Source organism: Phacochoerus africanus, chromosome 2 (assembly GCF_016906955.1).
Source record: "Phacochoerus africanus isolate WHEZ1 chromosome 2, ROS_Pafr_v1, whole genome shotgun sequence".
NCBI classification, from domain to species: Eukaryota; Metazoa; Chordata; class Mammalia; order Artiodactyla; family Suidae; genus Phacochoerus; species Phacochoerus africanus.
Genome location: NC_062545.1, coordinates 206215539 through 206229960, shown reverse-complemented (window position 1 = coordinate 206229960; position 14422 = coordinate 206215539). Strand labels below are relative to the sequence as shown.

Sequence of the window (14422 nt, the reverse complement as noted above, 5' to 3'; positions counted from 1 at the left end):
GCTGGAAAGACCTTTGCTCTATTCTTTTTGCTCATTGAGACTGCAGGGAGCCAGCTACTGCTTAGAACCTAAGGTTTAAATCAGATCACAAATAGTTGGAAATAATCCACAATGTTTTCCTTAATCTCAAACTAAACAAAGCCCAGAAAATAATGTTATTATCAATTGTAAAATAAAGCAAAGTTTTTTGAAAATCTTCAAGTACATCAATGAATTGATGTACAGAAAGGACCTTGAGATCATGTAGTTCAGTCCCCCAGTGAGCTTCATTCTCCCACTCTTCCCCCACCAATCTCACACCCATTTGCCAGACATATACAAACACATGTATTTACAAAAACATGCATATATGTGTATTTACTGCAGATGTATTCACACATGTATACACACACACACACACACACACACACACACACACAAACCAATGCAAGTTGTCATCTGGCCTCTACTTAAATAGTGACTGGCAGGCAACTCACTTTTCATCATTCTAATGGTAGCATATAGAGAGGTACACTTGGTCTATGGTATATATAATTGCTTGGGGTTTTTAACTTCTCCCCATTAAGAGTTACTTCATTAGTCAGCTCCCTCCCACTTTCCTATGACTATATTGATAAAGACAATAAATAACTTTAGAATGCTATTGATGTATCCTTTTCCTGGTCTGAACCAGAACCAAACTTGAAAAAAAAAATGGAATGAAAATATAAAAAGATTAATTTAACTGAACCAAGACTTCATTTGATTTCAATTTCTTGTATCTGTAAAATAAGTATTCGTAGGACACATGTTTGTCTGTTTGTGTGAAGGCCATGCATTTCAAGATAAAGGCACAGCTGGGTGTGAGAGGTGAGAACATGGAGTTTATGTTTTTCCTGTAATGGCACTCCTAAGTCTCTTTCGTATCTGTGATCTCTTGTGCTTATCTTTCTCTGGTGTGACTAATGCCTGTCTTAGGTTAAACTTGATTTCTTATATGTTGGGATTTCCCCCAAGTGCCTGAAGCTCATTATTCTCAGTGATAGATTAAAATGAATGTCCTTGATGTTTGTTTGCAGTCTGTCTTATGCACACTTTGGCCTGTCCATACCTCACAATGGGAAGGGACAACTAGCAAAGAAACAGGACTTACCCCCATGCACTTCTGTTACTGAACTAATTCTAAATCTAGATGTTCCGCTTTATCAATAAAGCCTTAGTGAAGGGAAGCTATTTTCTACAAAAATGTTCTCATTTCTTAAGAATTGAGACTCAAAAATGGTTCTCAGAGGGCAGCTACCTACTGATCAAGGCAGAAAGCTTTACTTATTGAAATTACTTAAATGGGTTTAAGATCACAAGTGCAGATACAAAGCACAGTTAACGAATTTTTAGATTTTTTTCTTGCTTTCAGTCTTTGACTATAACACATATCTGAACATAATTTAAGAACATAGTCTGATGAATTCTCTTTCATTCATAATTAATATATGTAACTTCTCCATGTAATCCTTAAATTTGAGAATTTCGCAAACAATTTACTGAGTACTTTAAAAATTAACTATTTAAGTACTTAAACTGAGTACTTAAAAAATTAAAACCCAAAGGAGTTAAAATAGATGGTATATGAACCCATCTATTATTCTTCCAGGACAAGTATTCTTGGATATACTTTTTTTTCCCCAAATACTTACTGGGTCCCTGTTTTAAGATATCCTAACTGATGTCCTCTCTCAGCATTTGTTATACCTTCTTCAGAGCACTAAGATATTTTGCTTTGAAATTCTACATAATCCTATTATTATGCAAGGATTCACATGATAATTTTTCACATGTAGAACTATAAGTGACTGCTGGAACTATACTATAAATACTTATGATAATAGTGGCATCATTTGTCTTCTGTGATCACTGACATTGAAAAGCATACTTATGACTGTTTATGAAATTACAGTATGGACCAGGTCCAAGTATTGAGACAGAAATTAATCACTCTCTCTCTTTAGGAGGGACAAGTTCAGGGATGTTAGAGTACCAATTAGAAAGTGCTCTTTTATGGCATCTTAATGTTCTAAGAGATTAAATGTTCATTCAATCAACATATTCCCAGTTCAATATCAGATCAAGTCCATTGTGAATTAGTATATATACCTTCAGCCCAAATTCAGTCTGAATCAGACCTGCTCTTCACCTCCAGAGGGAAGCTCTCCAGAGATTTACATGGAGACCAATGAGAATTGGTCTTACCCTTTTGGAAGAGAAACTCTCTACAGAGCTGCTTCCTTCTCTTGAAAGGGAACAGAAAGTCTCCAAAGGGCTAAACAGAGGGCCTCAGTTTCCCCATAATAACATTTTATAATATGTCTCCTGGGGAAGTATGCATAGGAAAATATTGTATTTGGCAGCATGTTTAGGCTGTTGGCAGTAAAGATAACAGTCATTGCCTGGGCTTCAACAGTGCAGAGAAAATGTGGAGGAAAACTCTCTGTAACTGGGAAACACACATTATCCAGCCTTAGGCAGAAGAGAAGTCAGGCTCACCATGTACATGAGATTCTACCTAGAGAATAATTCATGTCTCCATGGTATGCCTGTGTGGTATTTTTAAACTTAAGTATCCAAGTGGATCAATTTGGCAACATTTTTTTTTCTCTCATTAAAATGATCTCTCTCAGAATTCTAGTAGAAATCTAAAACTTTCTTAGAAATCCTCATCAACAAGCAGACTATATATGCAAGAAAAACAAGCCCAGTCCCCATGTTTATATTTTTAAAAATTCAGTTTTTATTTTTAAAAATATTTCTATTTTTAAAAATCCTCTAAATCTACAGGAAGAGAGAAAAGAATCAGTAAAGATATCTCTCTGTATCTAGTCCCAAATGCTTTAGAACTGTATAGAGATCTGAAAAGTCAATGAATTTCTCTTAAATGGTATTGACAATGTTGTTATTTTTCCTCTTCCTTTACTGTATCTATAGATTCTAATGCCATCAGCCTTTCGACCAAAACCAAACTTCTTTGCAGTCTCAGTTCTTTACTGGAGGAATGCTAGCTTTCAATAACCCCCAAGACTTAGGGAATAAGTAGATATTGCCTATAGTAACATCCCGGCTCCTTAATGATAGTACACTTTGAACCTTAGAATTACCCTGAATCCACATAGTCGCAAATTGATGACTGTAGAAGGAAGGGAGAAAGAGTGTTTGGTAAACCCTGATCTTTCATGTGTTCCTCATGCAAAAGTATCCAGAAGCTGAGTAATAAACTATTATATTGGAAATGAAAAGTATAAACAAATAAAAAATAAAAATAAAGAAAATGGAAAGTATGAGCCCAAGTACAAACTATTAGTGTTGACACATTAACCAGTTTCAGTCTTGAGATAGATATTTATAGATAGATAGATAGATAGATAGATAGATAGATACAGAATATATATTTATAAAATACACAATAATGTAAGTATTATATACATGCACACACAAACACACACACAGAATGTGTATTGAAACTGTAAGGATGAAACAGCCCTCTTTTGAGTAGCTTACAGACACCACAGATATCCTTGTAGACAGCTCTCAAGCAGTAATATCTTACATATGTGTAGAGCTTCAGCGATTACAGAGCACTTCTGCCAGCACTGAACCCTTCTCTCTGACTCATCAGATTTCAGGCAGTAGCTTGCTCTTGGTTCTCTGGACCATAGCCTATCAAAACCTGATGCCCCAACGGGCACTGGGAATGGGGTTGGTGGGAAAGTTCATTGAGGAGGCTGGCAGTGTGCGTGTCCGCCCTGATGACTCCCCTTGCTTCTGTAGGTGGGAGGCCACCCCGTGGACCGCGTGCTCCTCCTCGTGTGGGGGGGGCATCCAGAGCCGGGCAGTTTCCTGTGTGGAGGAGGACATCCAGGGGCATGTCACCTCAGTGGAAGAGTGGAAATGCATGTACACCCCTAAGATGCCCATCGTGCAGCCCTGCAACATTTTTGACTGCCCTAAATGGCTGGCACAGGAGTGGTCTCCGGTAACTGTGCCTTCTTTCTTTGTTCATTAGGAGAGTAAGGCCACTCTTCCCTCTCCTCATCATGACCCCACTGGCCATCCTGTGCAGTTCCCCACCTCTCCACTTGAAAGGTCTAGAAGCCTATCCCTTCCAAGGGTTTAGCGCTTGCTGCAAATTGAGCATAGCCAAAAGTAAATGAGCAGAAAAAAAAATTACATATATATCTATATATAGATATATAGATACACACACACACACACACACACACACACACACACACACACACACACACACACACACGTCTTTCTTCAAGTTACTTGAAGAAGCATCTATGGCTCCCCATAAGGTTCCCTTAAGTGGCAAGGGGAGACAAATGCCTGTCAAGAGTAGTTGAGGCTGAATGACTGAGCCTGAAGCTAAGTAAGCTATTCTGATGATCGAGCTCAGTAGACCAAAAGTTTGGTTTCATTTTTTATTTCTTATACTTTGCCTATATCCAAACAGTGTCTTGAGTGGGTGAAGAATAAAATTATATATATTAAAAAAACTATGTACATTATTCATTGCAAAAAGATAAAATGAAAATAGCAACCTAATTAGAATGGAGGGAAGGGGGATAATTAATATTATTGAGGGGTTCCTGGCTGCTAGTGCAAAAAGGTTTGAAATGGCAAAGGAAATTGAAGGAGAAAGAGATAAGCCATTGTGCCCTCGGCACAGAGATGGCAAAAGGCAATGCCCTTAGCCTTGTGGCTTTGTGGCAGCAGATCAGAGCTGTGGCATCTCTCTCTATCTAGACTTGCTCCCAGGAGTATAGACCAGATGTTGTCTACATCTGGTTATTGAATCAGTTTATTTGAATGTTTTTTTTTTCCATGTCACCTAATCAATTGGGTCAACCATGCTGTAATATAAAGTAGCTATGATGGAAATTGATTTTTTTTTTGTCCTTTTGCCTTTTCTAGGGCCACATCTGCTACATATGGAGGTTCCCAGGCTAGGGGTCTAATCGGAGCTGTAGCTGCCGGCCTACGCCAGAGCCACAGCAACGCGGGATCTGAGCCACATCTGCAACCTGCACCACAGCTCACGACAACGCTGGATCTTTATCCCACTGAGCGAGGACAGGGATCAAACCCACAACCTCATGGTTCCTAGTCAGATTCGTTAACCACTGAGCCAGGACGGGAACTCCAGAAACTGTTTTTTTTTTTTTAACCTCCACATGGTAGCTGGCATTTCCCATATTTAGGATATACCAGTCAATAGCAAAGTGACTAAATAAAATTAAAATACTAATCAAAATTGGGTACACTCTACAATTTCTTTTCTCCTTTTTACTGCTTGGTTTGGAACTTTATACACAGTAGGTGCTTAAGAAATGCTGACTGACTAATCCAAAACTAAGAAATTGCTAGTGATTAATTTTGCAGCCAGCTTCACCCTGAAATAGCCAAATAGAACAAAGACCCCATGACTGGAAATAAGTGGTATAAATCCACCAGCAGTCCTTCTGTAAAAGCTGCCATTTAAAAGTCTCAGGTGGGAAATAAAGAAAGGTAAACAAGGCTTTGCCTATGAGTCTCTTCTCTTGCATTCTCCTTCCAGTGCACGGTGACATGTGGCCAGGGCCTCAGGTACCGTGTGGTCCTCTGCATCGACCATCGAGGAATGCACACCGGAGGCTGTAGCCCCAAAACCAAGCCCCACATAAAAGAGGAATGCATCATACCCACTCCCTGCTATAAACCCAAAGGTAACTTGACAGAAGCTCTGCAACCAGTCTTATCATTTTTGTGTGTATTCAGTGCTGTCTTTAATTCCTTGGAATATTTTTTAAGTACCCCAAGTGTTCTTAGTAACTATTCTTTGTAAATTAGACTCTACTAAATAGACTTCATTATTTTTAAAAATCTTTCAAAGGGTCATGCTTATACCTTGTTTTTAAGCACTTTGTATTGATATAATTCTCTCCTGAGTAAGATAATGGAAAACTCTTGCTGAAAAAAAAATCAGATGTATCTGCTCAAAAAGAGATGTTATAGAGATATGTAGAAATATGTTTATGGTTTACTACCTATATTGCTTCTTGCTAATAACCAAGGCAGTGGGGAGTTCCCTGGATCTGACTGTAGGGGCTCATGTCACTGTGGAGGAAAGGGTTCGATCCCCTGCACAGTGCAGTAGGTCAAGGATCCAGTGTTGCCACAGCTGTGGCATAGGTTGCAGCTCCAGCTCAGATTCTTTCCCTGGCCTGGGAACTTCCATATACCATAGATACAGCACCCCCCTCCCCCAAAAAAAGAAGGTTCAAATCAATAAAATCAGAAATGAAAAAGGGAAAGTTTCAACTGACACCACAGCAATACAAAGGATCATAAGAGACTACTATGAGCAACTCTACACCAATAAAATGGAAAACCTAGAAGAAATGGAAAAATTCTTATAAAGGTATAGTCTCCCAAGGCTGAATAAGAAAGAAACAGTAAATATGAAAAGACCAATTACCAGTACAGAAATGTAATCAGTAATTTAAAAACTACCAACAAACAAAAGTCCAGGACAGATGGTTTCACAGATGAATTCTACCAAACATTTTGCTAGGAGTCAACACCTATCCTTCTGAAATTATTCTGAAAAAATTGCAGAGAAAATAACACTACCAGACTCACTCTATGAGTCTACTCTCACCCTAATACCAAAACCAAAGATATCACACACAAAAAAGAAAATTACAGGGCAATATCTCTGATGAACATTGATGGAAAAATCCTCAAAAATGTACTAGCAAACTGAATCCAACAGTACGTCAAAATAATCGTATATTGTGGTCAAGTGGGAATTATTCCAGGGATGCAAAGATTTTTCAATATCCACAAATCAATCACTGTTATATATGATGTTAACAAATTGAAGAATAAAAACCATATGACCATCTCAATAGATGCAGAAAAAGCTTTTGATAAGACTCAGGATCCCTTTATAAAAAAAAAAAAAAAAACTCTCCAGGAGTTCCTGTTGTGGCTCAGTGATAATGAATGCAACTAGTATCCATGAAGATGAGGGTTCAATCCCTTGCCTCCCTCAGTGGGTTAAGAATCCAGCATTGTCGTGAGCTGTAGTGTAGGTCACAGATGTGGCTCAGATCCTGTGTTGCTGTGGCTGTGGTGCAGGCTGGCAGCTGTAGCTCCAATTCGACCTCTAGCATGGTAACTTCCATATGCCACAAGCTTGGCCCTAAAAAGACCAAAAAAAAAGAAAAAGAAAAACTCTCCAGAAAATGAGCTAGAGGGACATACTTCAACCCCAATAAAAGCCTTATATGACAAACCCACAGCTAACACCATACTCAACAATGAAATGCCAAAAGTGTTTCCTCTAAGACCAGGAACAGTACAAGCATGACCACTCTTGCCACTTTTATTCAACATAGTTTTAGAAGTCCTACCCACAGAAATCAAAGAAGAAAAAGAAATAAAAGGGATCCAAATTGGAAAAGAAGAAATAAAAATATCACTGTTTGCAGATGACATGATGCTATATACAGAAAATCCTAAAAATGCTACCAGAAAACTACTAGAGCTTATCAATTAATTCAATAAAGTTTTTGGATACAAAATTAATATACAGAAATCATTTGCATTTATCTATACTAACAACAAAATATCAGAGAAATTAAGGAAACAATCTCATTTACCATCACATCAAAAAGAATAAAATACCTAGTAATAAACCTACCTAAGTAGGCAAAAGACCTATTCCTAGAAAACTATAAAATGCTAATGAAAGAAATTGAAGATGACACAAACAGAAGGAAAGATATAGCATGTTCTTGGATTGGAAGAATCAATATTGTTAAATGACTGTACTAACCAAGACAATCTACAGATACAATGCAATCCCTATCAAATTACCAATGGCATTTTTCACAGAACTAAAACAAAAATTTTCTAAATTTATATGGAAACACAAAAGACCCTGAATATCCAAAACAATCTAGAGAAAGAAGAACAGGGCTGAAGGAATCAGGCTCCTTGGCTTCAGGCTATACCACAAAGCTACAGTAATCAAAACAGTACGGTATAGCACAAAAACAGACAATGGAACAGAACAGGAAGGCCAGAAATAAACCCACACACCTATGGTCAATTAATCTACAACAAAGGTGGTAAGAGTGTACAATGAAGAAAAAACAGTCTACCGTATGATATCACTTACATCTGGTATCTAACATATGGAACAAATTAACCTATCTACAGAAAAGACACAAACTCATGGACATGGACAACAGATTTGTGGTTGCTAAGGGGGAGTAGAGAGAGTGGGATGGACTGGGAGTTTGGTGTTAGTAGATCCAAACTGTAGCATTTGGAGTAGATAAGCAGTGAGATCCTTCTGTATAGCACAGGTAACTGTATCCAACCAATTGTGATGGAACATGATGGAGGATAATGTGAGAAAAAGACTGTATATATATATATATATATATATATATATATATATATATATATGTATGTATGTATATATATAATTGGTCACACTTTGCTATACAACAGAAATTCATAGAACATTGGAAATCAACTGTAATAATTTTTTAAAAGAAAAAGAAAAGACAGGCTCTTCAATAAATGATGCTGGGAAAACTGGAAAGCTACATGTAAAAAAAAATGAAATTAAAAGATTCTCTGGGATTCCCGTTGTGGCTCAGAACCTGACTGGCATCCGTGAGGATGCAGGTTGGATCCCTGGCCTTTCTCAGTGGGTTAAGGATCCTGCATTGCCATGAGCTGTGGTGTAGGTTGCAGATATGGCTCAGATCCTGCATTGCTGTTTCCCTGGCATAGGCTGGTGGCTACAGCTCTGTTTAGACCCCTAGCCCGGGAACATCCATATGCGCAGGTATGGCCCTAAAAAGAGAGACAAAAAAAAAAAAAAAGATTCTCTAACACCATATACATAAATAAAATCAAAATGGATTAAAGGCCTGAATGTAAGACTGGATACTGTAAAACTCCTAGAGGAAAACATAGGCAGAACACTCTGACATAAATAGCAGCATTTTATTTTTTTGGTCCCATATCCTAGAGTAATGACAGATATGCTTGGCATATAATGTTTTCCACAAATGTAATCTTCAGCTCTGGAGGGTCATTAGCATGCTCAAATATAGGGTGAAGTGGCCACTGGTACAGATGACAGGGTTTGGTTCAAAAAGACAATAAAGTATTACAAGCCTACTATTAATGCCAAGCTGAATGCTTTGTTATTGAAAGACAAGGATGGTTTGAGCTGTCGTAAATGGCTTCCATTGACTGAGTCATTTATCTGGGAGAGTTGGGCTAGTTATAAAATGATATATGCATATTCGGAACCGTGTTGTTTTGTTCAAAATGTTAGCAGATCCTTTTGGCTTTGCCAGTTTTATATTTCTCACCCACTTTCTTTTCTGACCATAAAGAATTGCTTCACAGAGAATGAGAAGAGATCCCCCTAATTTCAGTCGATTCTTTATTCATTCATCTTTACCAAGCCACTTCAGAGAAAGGAAAGCAGTTTGTGGTTAAGAATAAAATCTGGATTTTCACAATCAAGTAATGAGTCTGGCTTTCTAAACATCATTAAAGTCCCATATAATTCTATGGAATATGCATATGTAGACATATTTCTTTCATCTTTAGAAGTATGTATTATAAAATGGTGATAGAGCTTCACTGGCTCATACTCTAAAGGCAAATATTCCTATAAATGACCCTAAGAAATATTTCAGAATGGGAATCTTGGCGGTTACTTCTATAGGAACAGTTATAACCTCCCTCTTCCTTTTTCTTCTCCAGTTTTTTTTTTTCTAAGTAGTTAGGAAGCTTGTCCAAACTGTCTGACCAACGCTAGATAAATAGGTAGATCAAATTAAGGGTTGTAGACCTTAAGTTGCTCATATTCCAATTGTCACTGGGCCTTGGGTTGGTACTGAATGAGTCAGATATCTAAAGCAATGTTTTCTGAATTTCAGAGTGATAGTTATTTGTTTTTTACCATTAAGGCATAGGTCATACTTAGCCAAAAGGTAAAAAGAAAACAATAGAATTACGAAAGTATCGCAATATCATCCATTGTATTTTGTTTTAAAAGGTAAATAGTACTTTATCTTTTCAACATGTAATAGTGAAAAGATAGCTTGATGAATCTTTATACACATATTGAGCTCCCAGTATTATGAGTTTCATAATAAAGACTCTCCTTTGCTCTTCAGCATAAGAGACTCACATACCAGATACTAGTGTTGTTAAATATTTTTCAAATCTGTTTTTTTCTTCATATAGCTATCATCACAGGCAGAAATTTACCTAAAAACTTTCTATTTTCACTTCTCAACATCATAACTTTTAGGTAGTACAAAATCAGGAACTGCTGAGGAGAAAATAAAATTTCTCTGAAATTCTAAATTGATTCTAACCTCTTCTCTTTTGTGTCCATGAACTTAATTCTCAGAAAAACTTCCGGTAGAGGCCAAGCTGCCATGGTACAAACAAGCTCAAGAACTCGAAGAAGGAGCTGCTGTGTCAGAGGAGCCCTCGTAAGTTGACAACCACAAGATGTTTTGCTTTTGAAGCTGATTGGTTTAAAGAAAGCAGTGTCTGCCTGACTAAATGTACTCCTCTTTCAAGGGTGAAATGGGGCTTCAGGGCTGTCAAATTGGAGATTTATCAATTTCAGTGTTTCTCAAAACTTACGATCACTCTCTAAATGTTTTTCAATTGTGAACTAAGAAAACGAAAGTGTAGTTCCTACTCTCTTCTCCAAAATCCGACCTCTTTTTTCTCTTGTCAAGAGGCCAAAGGTGAGAAGGGCCAGGTGGCATCTGATGATGTGACATAGATTTGATGTAAAAGCCTGGAAACCTTTTAACATTCCTTATCTTCCCGCTTTGCCATATAGCCACTCACAAAAATGAAAGGGGAGTGGAATATATCTAAGGGCAACAGAAGTTTATGAGCTTTTCTCTTCCCTTTCTTGCTGAGACTGGCATCAGATGAATACCAGGTCTTTGCCCATTGGATCATAGTCTCATACCTACTCAGTTTGATTAAAGCCATGAAATCTGTAAGAACAATAGGCACAGATTTTCCAGATGCTTCCGAAGAGGAAACAAGGAAGAGAGATTAAAACGTAGACAGACTGACCAATAACTATATTGATTCTACTAGAATAGACTGATAGGCCTATCTGTGGCTTTTTTTGGTTTTTTTGTTTGTTTGTTTTTAGGGCCACACCCACAACATATGGAACTTCCCAGGCTAGGGGTTGAATCAGCACTGTAGCTGCCCACCTACACCACAGCCACAGCAATGCAGGATCTGAGCTGTGTCTGTGACCTACACCACAGCTCATGGCCACGCCAGATCCTTAAAGCACTGAGCTGGGCCAGGGATGGAGCCCGCATTCTCATGGATACGAGTCAGATTCGTTACTCTTGAGCCACAACTGGAACTCCTGTGGCATCAATTTTAAGAATTTAGGAAAGCACTTTGTTGATTAATTTCACCAATGACCAAAGAAGTTTCTCTGATTGATGATTTTCTAGATTCATTTATTTAATACAAGTAACAGGCTCAGTGCTATGCATTGGTACAGAAGACATGTTATGGTAACCTTCCTCCAGGAGCTCACGGTGTAGTGTGCAGGATATGAAATGTTTTCCAAATTCAACTCAGTTTAAATTTTACTGAAAATAGAAATTATCATTGTAATCTAGATAATTCTAAAGCAAACTAGAATCTCCTCTGAGTTACCCTGTTTTAATCTAAATCATGTATGTTTTGCATCGCACCTGAAATAGCAACAGATTGAGAAAGAAATCCAAAATACAGATTGGTACAATGACTAAAGTTCTTTTATAAAGAAATGGCACTTAGTCACTTGGTTTCACAGAAAAATAGTTTATATGTAAGATAATGCATTTCTTACTTAAAAGGACAAGAAGCAAAACATAGATTATCTCTGTACTATGAAGTTGCTGCAGCATTTTTTTTAAACTTTCTTTTTCTTTCCTTTTTTTTTTTTTTTTTTGAGAAAATGCTTTAAGCAAAAGCAATTAACCATTGCACAACTTTGGGGGAAAGGCAGTGGTTAAAGATTAGAGTACAACTTTTATGTGAATGTATAAAGACTTCAAATTTTTTGTTTCTCTCCTGCCAGTACCTGGCTTGACAGGCTTCTTGCTACTGGAGAAGAAGGAAGCAGTTCATTTTAGAGGGGCATTAACTCTTTAATCCACTAAAGTCCTGTTTAAGACACAGAAAGATGCCATGTAATTGGAGCTAATTACTCCTTATATGTATTTTTAGTTTGAATACATTTAAAGCCAGATAGGTATTTTTTTTTAACCTAAATAAACTCTGCTCTCTTGCACATTATATCTTGTCACTTTGGCTAAAGCAAAATTCTGTTTAATATTGAATTATGAATGAGGTTAAATAAAAAAGTTGAAATTGAAACCTCTTATACCAATAATTAAACATCTTTCCCATTATTATATATCTCTCCAGTGAGAGTTTAATGCTTCTGCAGAAGCATTATATAGACCATGGTCAACCATATTTTGTAATGAGTGTTTTCCACTGAAGTTCTAATTATGATACGCTATGCTTAACTTTAATCTTAACAAAATCCCTAAAGTAGTTTCAACATTGAAACCGTAGCCATATATTAGATTATGAAATTTTTCTCTTGGTGTAATGGAATTGCCATCTTGGTGTGATTAATCTGAATTGATTGTAATTGGAGTACTAGTGTTGGGCAAAGGAAATATATACTGTTAGGCTCAGAACAATAATTACTTTTATACCAAAATGAAATAAATGACAGCTATAGAATAATGTAATGAAAGGTATATGGTTTCCACATTTTAATACACTTTAAACGTTTAATGTGCTGAACCTAGGAAAGGTCCTATGTGTTACATTATTTTTTTATTGATTTTGAATTTTAAAAACATAATTTTGCATGGTCTTAATTCTTTCCCTTTTAAACCACGTAGACTAGTTTCTAAATGTATGGAGCAACCTGTAATTACTCTCCATAGTATAATGAAAAAATGATATACTATCAGCAAGTCTTTCCTTCCCCCAATTGAGGAAACTCACATTGCTTAAATTAAATAGTAATGTTTAGAAGCTTTGGGTGTCACTTCTGAACTAATACAAAGAAGAGAAGCAGTTAACAGTGGTCCAGAACTATTATCTCTTGCCTTGGCTACAGCTAACATGGAGCATTCTGTAATAAGGCAGCAAATATCATTTGTTCCCTCTTATGTTAAATAAAAATATTATCACCAGCTGTTTCATTAAATACTATGGGAAAATCAAAAGCTTAAAGTCTTTAGTAGATAGAGGTACCATTATTGAATGTTAGATATTTAGGTAACCTCATAATGAAAAAAAAAATTAATTAGTTAGCACTCTAGCCAAAAATATGTTGCAAAGCAACTATTTCAAGACATGTTTAGAAGAAAACTAGAGTAAAAGTCTGAAAACTGGACTGCCAAGAAATAACTAAAACTTTATAGAACAGGGAGTACATTACATACTAGCATTATTGTTCCTCTAAACTAAATGCCATGCAGAAGATAGAAACACAGCTATCAGTTTCATAGAATAGCTGAAATAAGTATCAGTCATAGGTCACACGATGGTAATGTACTTAATATGGTAAGATTCATCTTACGAAGCTGCAGCTTCATTTCAAATGCTTTTAGACATTGTTTTTTTTTTTTTTTGCTCACAACAGACTATATATGTATTTGATTCATATGATACAAAGGTAGAATATTTGTGAGGAGTATATTTTTCTGATGTGCAGAAAATGACTTCCTAACCCACTGTGAGAGTTCTACTCTCAAAACTGGCTTTTCAGAGTTCCCACTGTACAGTGTCCCTGAGGGTACAGGTTCGTTCCCTGGCCTCACTCAGTGGGTTAAGGATCCAGTGATGCACTGAGCTGTGGCTTAGGTCTCAGATGCAGCTCCGATCCCACATTGCTGTGGCTGTGGATAGGCTCCAGTTAAACCCCTAGCCTGGGAACTTCCATAAGCCACAGGTTTGGCCACAAAAAGAAAAAGGAAAAAATAAAATAAAATGAAACAAAATAAACTGACTTTTAACTGGTGGCCATAATTTGCCTTAATCCAAACGTATATTTTTATCAGGTTTTCCTGACAATCAGCGTCAAGACCATTAAGCAACATATTTTTGTCTCTCTTGCTTGAACAGGACAATGTGAACAAGGACCAGCCCCAAACTAAGACTAAAGGATGAACGACTTTAGTCAGTGAAGCACAAACAATATTATACGTAAACACAATGTAGTTAACTTGCTTCTGAGGATATCAGCTGAGAAATCCCTGCTATCCAAGTAACACAGAAAGAGTTTTGGTTTGAGATA

General features: G+C 36.9%; 1 protein-coding gene across 1 annotated transcript in view; it reads left to right on the top strand.

Moving 5' to 3' along the window:
- Positions 1-14422, top strand: part of ADAMTSL1 (ADAMTS like 1) — a 452838-nt gene that overhangs the window by 191792 nt on the left and 246624 nt on the right. Inside the window, exons 11-13 of the mRNA XM_047767602.1 lie at positions 3799-4003; positions 5591-5738; positions 10472-10556. Of these exons, the coding sequence (XP_047623558.1) occupies positions 3799-4003; positions 5591-5738; positions 10472-10556 (438 nt within the window). The remainder of the gene's footprint in view (positions 1-3798; positions 4004-5590; positions 5739-10471; positions 10557-14422) is intronic.